The sequence below is a fragment of the Callorhinchus milii genome, unplaced genomic scaffold (genome assembly GCF_018977255.1).
Source record: "Callorhinchus milii isolate IMCB2004 unplaced genomic scaffold, IMCB_Cmil_1.0 Scaffold26, whole genome shotgun sequence".
Classification (NCBI taxonomy): domain Eukaryota; kingdom Metazoa; phylum Chordata; class Chondrichthyes; order Chimaeriformes; family Callorhinchidae; genus Callorhinchus; species Callorhinchus milii.
The window spans coordinates 7,202,252-7,217,858 of record NW_024704767.1 but is presented as its reverse complement, the minus strand read 5'-3'; the positions used below and the strand labels follow the sequence as shown (position 1 = coordinate 7,217,858).

General features: G+C 40.7%; 1 protein-coding gene across 1 annotated transcript in view; it reads left to right on the top strand.

The window, feature by feature from the left end:
* ccdc33 (coiled-coil domain containing 33) overlaps positions 1-14,859 on the top strand; it is a 93,444-nt gene extending 78,585 nt beyond the window's left edge. Inside the window, 8 exon segments of the mRNA XM_042344030.1 lie at positions 9,265-9,460; positions 10,362-10,450; positions 10,995-11,126; positions 11,779-11,863; positions 12,385-12,524; positions 12,973-13,056; positions 13,760-13,876; positions 14,781-14,859. Of these exon segments, the coding sequence (XP_042199964.1) occupies positions 9,265-9,460; positions 10,362-10,450; positions 10,995-11,126; positions 11,779-11,863; positions 12,385-12,524; positions 12,973-13,056; positions 13,760-13,876; positions 14,781-14,825 (888 nt within the window). The 3' untranslated portion in view covers positions 14,826-14,859.
* The last annotated feature ends 748 nt before the right edge of the window (positions 14,860-15,607 follow it).

Genomic DNA, 15,607 nt, shown 5'->3' with positions numbered 1-15,607 from the left:
TATGGAGAATGGTACAGGGTAGGTTCATAAGGATGATGATATAAATGAAAGGACATAGCTATGAGGAAAGGATAGGGTGGTTAGAACTCTTCCCACGGGAGTAGAAATTCATGCCTTTTGTAACATTGGAGGTTTAAGAATAAAAGGGCATGAATTCAAGACAAGATTGTGATCAGGGGAGTGAAATCCAGACATTTATAATAATAATAATCCTTGCATTTGATATAGAGCTTTTCACGTCGGGAGGACATCCCAAAACGCTTCACAGAACACACTGTAAAGTGAATTGACTGTATTTGTGGGCGAACGCGGCAGCCAATTGCGCACAGCAATGTCCCACAAACAGTCGTAGATTGAAAATGACCAATTTATTATTGTTTTTGGTTTTGGAGGGATTATTATTAGGTGTGTGGAGTAAGGAAACTTGCCCAAGGTTTCGCCCTGTGCCTGGAGTTGAACTCGGGTCTCTCACTTGCAAAGCGAGTGCTCTAACCACTGAGCTACAGGACTCCACTAAGCTACAGGACTCTTGTGGCTGACACTCTTGGATGTGCCTCAATTCTCCTGGTCAGTCCAGCTCCAGAGCATCACATGTTTTCAAAGTGACCTTGTCGCTTTCTTGGAAGAATTCCTCATGGAATCGCAGAATGTTTCCAGCACAGAGGGAGACCATTTGTATGTGCACCTGCCACTAGCTCCTCTACTGGAGCGATCAGGTCTAATCCCATCATTTGACTATCTACCCCCCCCCCCCCACCCACCCATACACACACACACATCCCTTTTAATATTATCTTCATGTATTCATTCAATTCTTATTGAAATGCATTTATAGATTTGGTTCAAAGAGCTGTTTTTAGTGAAGCATCTGACATTCTAACAACCTTTTTTCTTGGAATGGGTTTTTGGTAGCTGTTAACAGGAAAGGACACTTATTGTGGTCTAATTTACAAAAGAATTTGAATCTGGGTTCACCAAAACTGTGATCTTTGCCTGAGTGGCATTCCAGAGGGTCATGTACGACACATCTGGGAATCACTACTTAGAGACCCTTTTGCAAACCTTGCATGTTGCTGCCCAACGTAGTTAAAATGGCAATTGGGAGAGAGCATTTTCCTGACTTTATTGTTTAATGATTCCCATTAATGCCTCAATGACCATTTACTGTCATCATTTGAGATGGATTGCACGTGAGTTGATCCTAAAAATGTGCAGTTTGGAGTCGAATGTGTTCTGGATAACACAATGTAAATGAGGTAATGGATATTTACAGTGATGTGATGTAATCTCAGAGTTGAGATTTATGATCAGTACTCATACATTTACTCACAGCATCCTTCATAAGTACTTCAGTAACCCCTAGTCTGCCTGCCTGAAGCTCTGCGGAAACTCTCGTCTCTGTGAGCTAAGCAATCTATATCTATGGAGTCCTGTAGCTCAGTGGTTAGAACACTCGCCTCGCAAGCAAGGGACCTTGGTTTGATTCCCGGCAGGGCAAAACGTTGGGCAAGTTTCCTTACTCCACATGCCTGATAATAATCCCTCAAAAAAAAAACAATAATAAATTGGTCACTTCAATCCACTACTGCTTGTGGGACACTGCTGTGCGCAATTGGTTGCTGCGTTTCACCCACAAATATACAGTCAATTCACTTTGTGGTATATTCTGTGAAGCGCTTTGAGACGTCTAGAAGATGTGAAAAAGCGCTATATCAAATGCAAGGATTACTGTTATTATGTATTTTCAGCTTGAATAGTCAAAAAATGCTGCTCAAACCTCAGCAAAACTTTATGATTGTAATATTAATGACAATTACCTCAAATAAATACAATATAGTGATTTTAAATCAACGTAAAATATTTTAAACACTTTACTGTTCTTTCATATGTCCCTGCCCAACATGTAGAAGATTTATACTGTGGTATATAACACATCATATGTTTTATATATGTTTTATATTTTTGTTTCTTTTTTATTTCTATGTATTTTTAACTTTAAAATAATAATAATAATAATCCTTGCATTTGATATAGCGCTTTTCATGTCTTCTAGATGTCTCAAAATGCTTCACAGAATAGACTGTAAAGTGAATTGACTGTATATTTGTGGGCGAAACTCGGCAGCCAATTGCGCACAGCAGTGTCCCATAAACAGTCATGGATTGAGTAACCAAATTATTGTTTTTTTTCTTAGGAGATTATTATCAAGCGTGTGGAGTAAGTAAATATGCCCAACGTTTAGCCCTGCCGGGAATCGAACCCAGTTCCCTTGCTTGCGAGGAGAGCGCTCTAACCACTGAGCTACAGGACTCCACAATCTGTCCCCTGCCTCCTTCAGGACCCATCTCAAGACCTTCCTTTACTATTGTGCCTTTGGTCACCTTCCCTCCTCCACCCCCCTTGCCCACCACGCCTCTCTGATCTTAATTATTACTTTTTTTTAAAAACATGATCCCAATCTGCAGCTCAGGTGCAAACTCTTCATTGGCCAGCGCCTTGGGACATCCTCACGACATAAAAGGCGCTGTGTAAATGCAGGTTGTTGTTGCTCTGGCTGTTACTCATATGGAAAGCTGGTGCTATATTTACCTGCAGCTGCAAACCTATGCATTGGCTCCCAGGGCCCTTCTCCCACAGAGTAAATGGTACTATTCTGAGATGCTCACTGTCAAAAACTTCACTGGAGTGCCTGAAGAGAGCAGGAGATCCGATGTGATGAATCTGTACCAATCCAGAATATTTAGCCAGGGGCAATAAATAAAGCAATATATTTTCGAGGGATACCTGAAAACTCACTCTTTACACCATCCCTCCTATTTGAGCCGTTTGTAAAAGTTCAATACTGTTTTATTTAAAAAGAGAAATTTAAATGAATTATTAAGATTTAATCTTAGATTGAATACAAAACATAGAGTTCTCTGAGGATATAGTTTCTGCTATTTGAAGGGGTTCAACAGTGGAAATTTTGTTCTTATCAATTGAAATCTGTTCAGTGCAACTGTAGTTAAATACCCCCCTCTGCTGGATGTGGATGCAACAAATAGAATTAAATATTGAGTTTTGGTCACTAGGCGTCTGACACATGAACAAATCCATTGTCATTCTTAACAACATGTAAACCAGATTGATATACACATGGAAATTTTCCCTCAACTGCAAAGGTGTGTATGCTTTCCCTGGGGAATGCACCCCATTTATCTAATCCCAGTATTGAAAAATTGTTTTGTTTTTAATTTAATCTGAAATAATGTAATCTGAAATCATCAGGGGACGCTTGATAAATCACTCTTTTTAGTTTAAGACAACTTTCCTTGGTTATGAAAGGAATCATTCTATTTATTCACATAACTATTTGAGTTATGTGAATCATTCTGGGCTTCAGGTGCTCTGTACTCCTGCTAAGTAGACGGACACCGCATGGTGTTGGCAGATGTCTTGGAACAGGTTATTGGACTGATCTCTCGGATAGTTGTGACATCTAAATGTGGAATATAATGCACACGAGTTTAAAAGCCACCCCTAACCCTTTATAACTTGTGTTAGTTTGTATCCTCGATTAATGGAACTATATAAAAGATCCAAATTCAACTATATCCCTGCAGAGTCCAACATTTTGTGAACGATCAATACTGGGGCCTAAAAAGGAATGGTTTGCAACCCGGTTCACTAATAATGACTTAGAGTCACTAATCAGAAATTTGTCGGAAAACAATTACTCCCTTACATAATACTTGAGTACTGAATGGTTTTGCCTGTGGCTCAAGAATGTGTGAACTCTTCATGTATATAGACAATCTCCTCTGTGAAAGATGAATACTGTAGAATATAAATTTGTGTGAATACATATTAAGTTGTGGCTATTTGAAAAAACATTTAACACATCTGTCCTTCATGTAAGACATTAAACCACGGTCTTGGCTGGCTGTTCTGGTGGTTTAGGTAAGGACTTCTTTTGAAGTGTGGGGAGTTTTCTTGTCTTGACCAATATCCCACCCTCGCCGAAATTGATCAAACAACACAGATTAATTCTGGTAAATCATCTCAAAGCTGTGTGTGAGACAGTGCAACCAAAGATTAGATGCTGGATTTGCTTACGCCATAATTATCATACTTGCACATTGTTGAAGTGGTTTGAGATATTTTGGTGCTGTTTCATCCTAAACATAACACCAACTATATGTGGAACTATAAGAAAGGAGAGGTTAAAATAAATGGTCTGATTTAAATTCGGCCACACTTTAATTATGTCTCCTTAATTTAATGGAACATGTATGGTACATTTGCCCTAAGACAATCTGTTTGCATTGTGATGCATTTGAATGAGGATGCTTATTGCTACATGATCCCAGGATGTCCGTGGCAAATGAAGCATGGAGCTGTTGTCTGCTATTCATCAGCCAGCCATAAAACGCTGGATATTTATATCAGTCTATTAAAATTCAGAGAAGTCAGGTCTTGGCTTGATTTGTGACCCATATGATTGCTGTTATTTCGGTTTCATCATAGACTGAGAGCACAAAAGTCAGGATTTGATTGAAGTTCTATCTCTCATGTAATCATGAATCTTCGCCTGTGAACATTTCAATTAGGATGGCAATTTCACTTCTTATACCCAAGGGGGAACGGCCCACCTCCATTCAATCAGAAATCTATGATCAGCTGAGCTATCAGTCGACAGTCAGAATTACACTAAAGATATTTGCAGTCTCCTTTTACTAAAGAGCATATTTTTGATTAATTTAGATATGAATGCAGGATCATCATTGCAGATATGGCCTTATAAACATTGACCAAGCCCTTGGTTTGAGGGATGCATATATATATATATATATAATTTTAAAATAGTATTTGTTGCTGTGATGCTTTGGCTGTGTGTTTGTTTGCACCACACTGTGTTGGAGATAAGTGTGTATGGTCGTGCTACAGAAATGATCTGTGTACATGTATTCACAGTGGGCTTGCTATCACAATCTGCATTGCATTTATCTGCATCAAAGAAATGCAGTCTCGCTGGAAATGGCTCCTCTGAAAAGAGACATTGAGCCCCACTGTGCGATGATATTTAAGCTGGAACCAATTGAAGGAATGAAGAAAGGGTGCATTAAAATGAGCTGTGAAAAATCAGCCCATTTTAAACGGGTTCAGCTCAATTCTCAACTAAAATTAAAATAATCCAGAAGGATCATGACACGATGTACAACACGCCAAAAGATTGGATTTCAAAAGTACATATTATAATTGAATTCTTCAAAAATTGTGTGTTTTTAATTTAGATGGACTCTGAAATCATGTGGGGGGAGGGGGGGGCGGTACTTTGAACCTTGATAATTACCTTTTTTTTTGGTGGGGAATGTTTTTTCGGATGGGAAATCCTGTATAAACACATAGGTGCAGGCAGACTAGCAAAGAGTTTAACATGCACAAATGCTAAAATCCATGAAGTCAACAAACAGAGGATATTCACTGGCCTCGACTTTGTCAGACTTTGATTTGTGAGTAGGAAAACATTTTGACGTAAAGTGTTTCATAATATCATAGAATGTTACAATACCGAAGCAAGTCATAATAATAATAATCCTTGCATTTGTGCCTGAAACGCCATTGAGACGTCTCTAAGAGCTTCACAGAATATACTGTGAAGTGAATTGTCTGTGCATTTTGTGGGCCAAACACAGCAGCCACATAGCACTGTCCCTCAAACATCGTGGATTGAATGACCAAGTTATTATATATTTTTTTCAATACAAGAATTTTGTGCTGCTCTCTTTGCTCTGTATGAGTGAAATTAAAAACCCCACTCTCCTGTTTGCTTTCCATAACCTTTAATGTTCCTCTTATTCAAGCACCTTTCTAATCCCTTTTTAAAAGAATTCATGGCCTCTGCCCGACTGTGTTTTAGCAGAGAATTTCACATCCCAATCATCCTCCATGTAAAATTGTATTTTTTAATCTCTTTAATTCCTTTGGTGATTATCGTAAATGTGTTCCTGACTCAGAAACATCAGCCATCTTCCTCTCTTTGTTTTATTGCTTTACACATAGAGTAACCAAACTTTGTGGCTTTTCTGGGCATCTTTACAATGGATCTGTTTCATATTATTGAATATTTTTCACTGGTTGTCATTAAAATGCCACTGACCATTTTGATGAAAATAATTAATTCTACATATAACCCAAACAGTCTGATTTCTGTAAGCACTTTAAACTCATAATTCATAAGTTGTTCAAGATAAAAAAGTAATTGCAGCTCTTAAATTGCTCTTTCTAATACTGATTTTCAACCGATATTGTCAAGATAATGTTGGAATCAACAATTGACAGTAGGAATGTGAAGGACTGCTTGATCACATTAGCTCAAGGCTTGTTTGGAAAATTTGTCAAGTTACGTGATTCATTGTGAAAGTATCCTTGAGATGGGCTGAATTTCAAAGATAATGAGACCTTCATAATGCAGCTGGTTGGAACAGTTGACGTTAGCAGGCGAATGTGCTTTTAACCCTTAATGACATCCTGACCATCTATGACCAGGGCTCCCTCTGCCTCCTCATCCTCCTCGACCATCGGCAGCATTCGATACGGTCGACCACGCTATCCTCCTCCACCGCCTGTCCTCCCACCTAAACCTTCAAGGCCCTGTCCTTGAGTGGTTTAGGTCGTACCTCTCCCAACATCTCCACTTTGTCTCCACAAATGGTTTTTCCTCCGGCCCCCGCACTGTCTCGTGCGGTGTCCCTCAAGGCTCTGTCCTCGGTCCCCTCCTCTTCACCCTCTATATGCTCCCCCTTGGTGACATCATCCGCAGACATGGGGTTAACTTCCACATGTATGCGGATGACACCCAACTCTACCTTTCCTCCTCTACCCTCAACTCCACGACCACCGATGTCCTGACAGCCTGTCTGTCCGACATCGAGTCCTGGACGAGAGATAACTTTCTCCAGTTCAACGTGCGCAAAACTGAGGCCCTCCTGATTGGCTCACGTCAGCGCCTCCGCACCTCAGGCGCTGACAGCATCAGCATCCAAGGCTGCACTCTCCACCTCTCAAAGCCAGTCAGGAACCTCGGTGTTCTGTTCGACCCTGAGCTGTCCTTTCTCCCTCATATCCGCGCCACAACTGGCACCGCCTTCCATCACCTCCGAAACATCGCCAGACTACGGCACTACCTCACCCCTCACGCTGCTGAAACTCTGGTCCACGCCTTTATCACCTCAAGGCTGGACTATGGGAACTCTCTCCTCGCCGGCCTTCCCGGCACCTCCCTCCACAAGCTGCAGGTCATTCAGAACTCTGCAGCTCGTGTACTGTCCCGCACCAGGCTTCGGGACCACATCACTCCCACCCTCGCTCGCCTCCACTGGCTCCCCATCCCCCAGAGGATCGAATTCAAGATCCTCATCCTCACCTATAAGGCCATTCACGGCCTCGCTCCCTCCTACCTCTCCGACCTACTATCCCCCTACCTACCTGCCCGTACCCTCCGTTCCTCTGGCTCCGGTCTGCTCCACATCCCCCACCCCAACCGCCCTACCATCGGTGGCCGGGCCTTCAGCCTCTCAGCCCCTAGGCTTTGGAACTCTATCCCCCAGTGCCTTCACCGCTTCCTCCCTTTCCTCCTTCAAGGCCGGTCTCAAGACCTTTCTCTTTGACCGTGCCTTCAGCTCTCCTCTCGACTCTCTACCCCCTCCTCGCTCCCTCCCTTCCCTCCCCTCACCCTGACCATTTCCCCCCTGCTCGGGTCCTGACCCAACTGTACAGCGCCTTGGGACGTCCTCCCGACGTGAAAGGCGCTCAATAAATGGAATCTTGTTGTTGTTGTTGTTAAGCACCTTGCAGAAATAGAGCAACTTCTGAGGCCAAACAGTTCTGTAAATGTTCACCCACTGTAATACTGCTCTGGCCTCAGTAATTACAGTAATAATGGTACTTGAATGTCAAGAACAGGTTTATTAACCTTTGTATTACTGTGAGTCCTCTCAGCCTTACACTCTTGAATGAATATTTGGAGGATCACCCAACATACACTTTCCACCAAGGTTTTCTGGAGAGTTATCAGGCATGGAACCCGGACTGACTTCCCTTCCTGACAGAGGAACGCTTTCAGTGGAGCAAATTTGTGGCAATGTTTTTGTTTTTTAAAAAAAAGTCTACGCTGTAATGTGCTAAAAAGGAGCATATTAAAAGCGGTGTTTGAAGATCGTCTGTTTGGTTGTTTGAAGGTTGTCTGTTTGGTTGTTTGAAGGTTGTCTGTTTGGTTGTTTGAAGGTTGTCTGTTTGGAGCCCAGCCTCCATTTTCAATGTCAGTGTGTCACCACGTCAACTCTGTCAAAAAAGCAGCAGTTCACAACAGAATTTACTAACAGCGACTCAGAGTTCTGGTGACTGGCAGTTTGTCATGACTGACTGACTGACTGGGGGGAATCCCTTGAGTCATCCTATTATGAAGAACCCAGCAGCTAATTTGTGTGCAACAAAATTCTATTATTTTTCTCCAACATAAGTCTAAATAATAACTTGAGCAATATGAGCTGAAACTTCAAGTAAAAGAAAATGCCTGTGTTTTCAGCTCATGCTAAGGCTCCATTATAGCAGAAACTTTTCAACGCTTTGCCTGTGTCGTGGATGATGAGATCTGACCTGCCCCAGGTCTCCCAAACATCCTTCAGTCAATGTTTTAATAGCCAATCTTGTCCTCTGTACTTTTATTTTCAATGGAGCGTACTTCTCCTCTGCCCCATTCCTGTAGATAAGTAGACTGACCTTGGTAATTGGTGTCCTTGTACCATTAGATATTTTAGGGACACAGTGAGGTGTTGTTTGTTTTGGCATGTCAACATTATCAGCAATTAATTATATCAAGGTACAGTACAATCCTCAAATGAACCACTCTTAACCAAAGTGCCTATTACAGTATGTGCTGGTTGTAAACTAAATGTTTTCCATCCATACATGGACAAAAAATGTTGGTGCCCATAACATTTCTGTTTTGAGAAATTGGCAAATCTCCCGATGAAACTGTGGAAATAAAATCCCATTTTAAACGCTTTAACACTTTTCAATTTAAAATTGGTCATTCACTCCATGGCTGTTTGTGGGATATTGCTGTGTTCAAATTGGCGAACATGTTCACCCACAAAATACACCCAGTCACACCACTTTACAGTGTATCCTGTGAAATGCTTTGAGATGTCTCAATGACATAAGGTGCTATTTCAAGGATTACTATTCTTATATCAAATGTTTATTTGCTTTACTGAATTACAGGAGATGGATAACTATCGCACAGCGATGCGAAAGATGGCCGAAGACATCATTGACCTGAGGAAAAACATTTCAAGTCTGGAGGCTGAAAACAGCAAACTGCGGAGTGAGCTAAGCTTGCATCAGGATCTGGGTCGAACTCTGCTGGAGGACACAGATATCGATGTAATGACAAAGGCGGAAATAGCTGACAGAATAGGTACAGATTTCTTGCAATCTGGGATTCACATGCAATTGTAGAGGTATCAGATATGCCACAGTTGGGGCACTTTTTCTCCCTCTTCCCGGCACCACCCACCCCCAACACCACCACCTCCAATGGCAAAGTCCTGAAGCTGGGGTCACAATTTTGTCCTCCAGGTCACTCAAGACTTTAGGGTGCTGTTTACTAGGACAGTGGCTTTGCACTGATTTCAGTGAAACTGCGAAATCTACCATTAATCATCATCTGGAAGATCTTGCTTCAGGACATCAGCACTGATTCCAGATTAGTGCGAGGGGGGAGAGAAAAGAATCTGCTTCCAGCACATTCATGTAATTTTTATTCAACAAATCTCTTAATTTATACTGCTTTTAACCTTTGTGTGTCTGTACTACTAATGACCTACAAATGGATTGACCCATTAAGGCAGACATGACTAGGTATTGTTTGCTTGTGAATTGCTTTGTCATGTGGTATCCTATTTGCTCTCTTAGCCTTTGTTTGTGCCACATGACAGCCAAGTAATTAAAATGAGTCTGATTAGAGGCATATTCATGTCAGATGAGATTGGCTACAATGCTTGATTTTACTTGCTGTCGAGGCCATTTGGGTGAGGTATTGGAGGGCGTCTAGCAGCCATCGATAAAAGAGTTGTATGACTTCAGGAGAGAGGGGTAAAGAAGAATTTGGCAAAGAGAGAGGATAGAATATATAAATGTCGGATAAAGGTACATTAGGGTTTCTGAGACTTTTAACTGATAAACCGCATGTGGTTTTCTATGCCAAAAACTCATCAATCCAATCATAATTTCTTTACAACTGCTGTATTAAAATGGGTGAGCAGAGGTGGGCAGATGCTAAAACAATGTATTCCTTCTATAACCATCTATCCTTTCAGTTTCGTTGAAACAGAAATTAGCTGGTGAGAGTGTAGAGCTGCAGAGTTACAAGGTCAAAGTGCAGCAGCTTCAGAATGAGTTGATTCGGGTGAGTTGATGAGTATTGTATTGATTAACTGTCATTTTCCTCAGCGTAAAATTACTTTCCTGGAGCTCCTTGGTTGCTCCATTGTTAAATTTGTGGTCCAGTGTGAAACTGAGCCATACAGACCAGAATGGTACAAGGTTCAATCTAATCTGTGCTGAGTTACCCATTCTCAGCTGTGAGGGGTGCTATACATAATCCCGAGTCTTAGGGAAAGGTAAAAATCATCAGCAAAAGTTCTCATTATCCAAGAAGTCTCCCCACACCCCTTTTTTTGGGGGAAAGAGTTTCACTGCCTTTTCCTTTAACATGAATGTGTTTCTACAGGCCATCCTCTGCTACCTTGTTCAAGTGGTTATGTCTGAGCATTGCTAGATGGTGAGTCTCTAGCGCCCTGACTTGAGATCTGCCAACTCAGCATAGACCGGAGATCAATATGTAGGACATTTTGGATTTTCATGTCTGAGCTACTCATAAGGCAAAGCTCTTAGTCATTGGGGCAACCCCTTGTTACTGTTAATGTTTTATGATGTGTGACCTACCACAGAAGAATGATCGGGAAAAGGAATTGATATGGCTACAGAAAGCACATCAGCAGCAGCAAGCAGTTTTGCAGAAATATCAGGAAAAAGGCAGCCAATTAAAGCTACTGGAGGATACCATACGCCAACAAGAAAAGGTAATGTCAATTAGTAAAAGTCATCCATAAATGGAAAATGATAATGTAAGTATTAAAATTTGTGATTGGATGATATTGTTGATTGCACAGTATAAATGGAGCTTAAGATTCATGGTCGGAAAGTGATTGGCTATTTGTTCAGGTGGATGCTAAAGATTCTTTCCCTCTCAACAAAAAGAGAAGGAAGTTTATCCCGGTGACCTGGCCAACAGTTCGTCAGATAATTGGTCATTCACCTCATAACTGTTTGTGCTCCCTTAGTTGTTTGTAAATGGCTGCTGCCTGTAAAAAGTCACTACATTTTGATGAGATAAAGTGCTATAAAAATGCAAGTTCTTTATTTGATAGCACCAGGTCTGAAAGATGATTGACACGACAGATCACCAGGAAAAGTACCGGAGTCCAGGATACGAGGACTCATTTTCAGATGCTGTAATGAGAAGATGGTAGGATAGAAGAGATCTAATGGGCTTAAAAAGCCTTCTCCATCTGAACCTATCTTGTGATTCTTTTAAATGTATGGATTGTTCATCAGCAGTTGATTGGAAAGTAACACAGTCTAACACAGATATACTGAGTATAAATGTTTTCATGGTAATTTCATGATGTGCTTTAAACCAATCTAGTATGACTGGATGTTTTCTCAATGCAGGTTATAGAAAAAATGGAGCGCCTACTGGATAAAAAACTGAGAGAGAAACCCAGAGAAAAGCCTGGTGCACTTAAAACCCCCACAGGTAAACACTGTGCTTTTAAATTAATTTATTAACTCTGCTTATTGCACTCGAATACATTGCAAAGTTAAGCCCGATTGCATCGTCATAGGTAGAAATCTGAGGTCTAAAATGCAAGATTTCTAGTGGAGAATTCCTTAATGAGGATTTTTTGCAGGTTGGTTACCAGGAAGAATTTCCATTTCTCAAAGAAATCCCACATTTTAGACCCACTGAACTCTCCGAAATATTTGGTCACCTTCCTCCTCCTCCCAATGGCTCGGCCCGGGATCCTTTACTGTAAAGCGCTCTGAGATGCCGTCCGGCATGGAAGGCGCTATATAAATCTAAGTTGTTGTTGTCTAGTTGCTTCGGCTTTTTCTGTGAAACAATTAAAACCAAGTCTGAATTCAATATGTGTAAGAAATTATTCCATTTAATTGACTTAAAGGCAAGATTTTTCACTTGTGGTATAAATGCTTCTGCGATGACATATTGTATATAATGATGAATTGATGAGTTCTTGGTTACTTATGACCGAACAGCTATTATTGATGACAGCAGCACACAGAAAGAAGTGGAGTTGGTGCTGTTGGCAGAGAATGCTCGTCTGCGGGAGGAGCTGCAGAAGTTACGCCATGAACCAAACCCCATCATTCTCCAGCAACCATTTCACCCAGTACCGGTGAGGATTTCCACTAGAGTGTAGCCAAACCCAATCCTGTCCTCACTTGAACAGACAACTGAATTGGCCATGTACCTTGTGCTGTTTTGTGGGACCATGCTGGCACAAATGCTGCCTTTGCCCACTGTACATAGGAAGCATTTTGACATTATTCTACATAATGAGGTGCTATTAAAATGTAAGAGCAGGCATTTCTGGATAGCGATCAGGAGCATTAACCCTGGCTGAGTCTTCTCTTCCATCTCAAGCGCTATCCAGTTGAGGTCAGTGAACTCAGCACTAATACACTAAAATATTTTAATTCACTATGAACTAAAACAAAAATCTATTGGTTTGATATTGTTCTGTCATCATTCTGCATAATTGTTATGTGTTCGCACCCACGATTAAATATTTTACTACATGTAGCTTCTTCAATTTAGATTCAGATGTATTGCTATGATTTCAGGATTCATTTTCTGACTCGGAGAAGCTATGTTTACTGGCAAAATTGGAAAAGGCCCAGGGATGCATAAGAACACTGGAGGCTGTGGTATGTAAGCCCTAATAGCTGTGAAGATGCAGTAAGATAGATTTTTTCTTTGAAAGGCAGAAACATAGAATTATATGGAATGCTGCAGCATGCAAATCGGCCTTGTGGCCCAACTAGTCCTTTCTAGTGAATAACGAATATTACAGTATATAATTGAATGGTGAACTTTGTATCTCCCATTAATCTGTAGAGATTTGTACTGGAGTTATCCATGACAGTTTAGCTCAGTTGGTAGCATGCTCTCATTTAGGTCAGAGGGTTGTGGGTTGAATCCACACATCAGGACTTGAGCTTAAAAGTCTACACTTCACACAGTACTGGGGTGCACTGCATTGTCGGATGTGCAGTCTTTCATATATAAAAACAAGTCTCTGTCTGCCTGATCAGGACATTAAAGACCTTATGACACTTCCTTTCAGCCAATTTTGAATCAGTGTCCATGTCTTGCCCTTGATACCCAGTGACACCAGTTTGTGAAGGAGTCTCTCATGTGGCACTTTGTCAAATGCCTTTTGCAAGCTGTTTGGAACATCATATGGCTTCCCAAAGGTCAATTTGAGTTGTCACCTCTGCAAGAAAAGAAGTCTGAGGTTGGTCAGACTAGTATCTGCAATGCAGATAACTACTGCCAACTAACCACACCCTGAAGATATGTCATCCAAAGCACCTGCTGGAAATCACATCTCACATGTTAATTTCGTAGATGGAAGAGAATTCACGAAAATGGGGGCAAGAAAAGCAGAATCTGTTGACAAGATTGTCAGAATCTGAGCATGGATTTGCAAGGACATCCACCATGGTTTTGCATGATTTTCCTATGGTGAGTGAAGAGTTCTTAAACTTCCTCTTTAATATGATAGCTGGGCTGCAGATCTGGCACAATTTTGTCAAAAATCCTGGACCAGTCACAATAAATTTAGTGAATATTGTTGGTTTACAAGGAAACATTGGGAGAAGTCCCAGGTACGGAAATTCAATTATACCTCTTCACACCTTCCAATATTTCTAGTGTCTAGGACACGAAAACAGCTTACCTGTGTGCGTGGGAAGCGGTTGAGCTGCAGGAAAACAGTTTACATTTCTCGCATTAACCTCGGGTTAATGCGGGAAAGCAGGGTTTTATCATGGACACATGGACAGTATCTCACATTTTTTCTGCCATGACAAATCTGCAGCCCTAATGACATCTTTTGATTTTTACTTAGATTGAGGACATAGAAGAAAGGAGGCGATTCATATTGGGAGTAATGTGTGGCAAATCCTAACAGGAATTAAAATTTAGCATTCTTTCAGCTGTCTTTGTTTTACTGCATGGTATTGGTTATTCTTACTTTATTTCAACAGTAGTCAAGACCATGATATAGGATAAACACGTTTGGTCATTTCTATCATTCTTATTGTGGCTTTATCAATGCTAGAAAACTCATTATTAAAAAGATTTGGCAAATATCATCTACGTGCCTTTTGAGTCAGCGTGGCACCTACATGGTTTTCAATGCTTAGCATTGACTAAATTAAACATGATGTGCTGTCTACATATGCTACACTTTAGTGTTTATTTGCTGCTCTTGGTTCCCTCTGCATCGGCACAGAGGCCGAGTCTTCAGGCACTGCGCCGCTAACCTCTGGATCTCCTTACCTCTGTCCTTCCGCCTCATCCCTTTTTAATTCCTACCTTAAAACCTTCCTCTTCATTGGTGACCTCTCCTTTCTCCCTTGCGCAGGATCCAACTCCACACAATGAAGCGCTCCGACATTATCCTATGTGAAGGACGCAATTATAAATGCAACTTGTTTGTTGTTGTTTAAACAGAAAAATGTATCTGATTCAGTTCTGACTTGAAAGCAATATGGGAAGTTTGATCCTTTGGCATGAGGTTTGGAAGAGTGAATCGACAAGACACATCCACGCCTTAAGAAAATGGAAGTGATCATTTCTGCTCAAGGAACTTGTAGTTTTGTGCGCCTGGTCAAATTGTGAATGAATTTTGCAGCAAGAATAAAGCACTTTAAATCAAAGCTGAGTATAGATGTTTAAAGACAAGAGAAATTGTTTACTTGCTAAAGATGCAAGTAAACATATGGATCACACATAGTTCTGATGTGAAATTGCTGAATTAGTATAAATTTATGTACAGTAGTGATTCTCACAAAAATGCTAATTGTAATTTATTGATATCACTACAGATGTCTTAACTATCCTATCTACTCTCCTCCTTAAATGGTTTAATTTGTAGATTCGACAGCAAAGTTTTTGTTAATTGAAGAACTGACTTTTGTGTGCAATATATTTCTACTTTTAAACTTGCAGGTAAAAATAACACCCAATAAAAAAACTTTCTACTTTGCTTTATTTTGGGAGTGGGAATATATTAAATGCGCAATTTAAGTTTAATAAAGCATTTGATCTATAGATCCATTCATCGAGCCAGAAGAAATGGAATGACATTAACAACAATAATTGTAAGCAAGTAGTTATTAACCCCAATGCTGTGTTTATCCATCTGCATGCATATGTTTCTATAATTATAAGGGCTCAGACCTTCAGCCC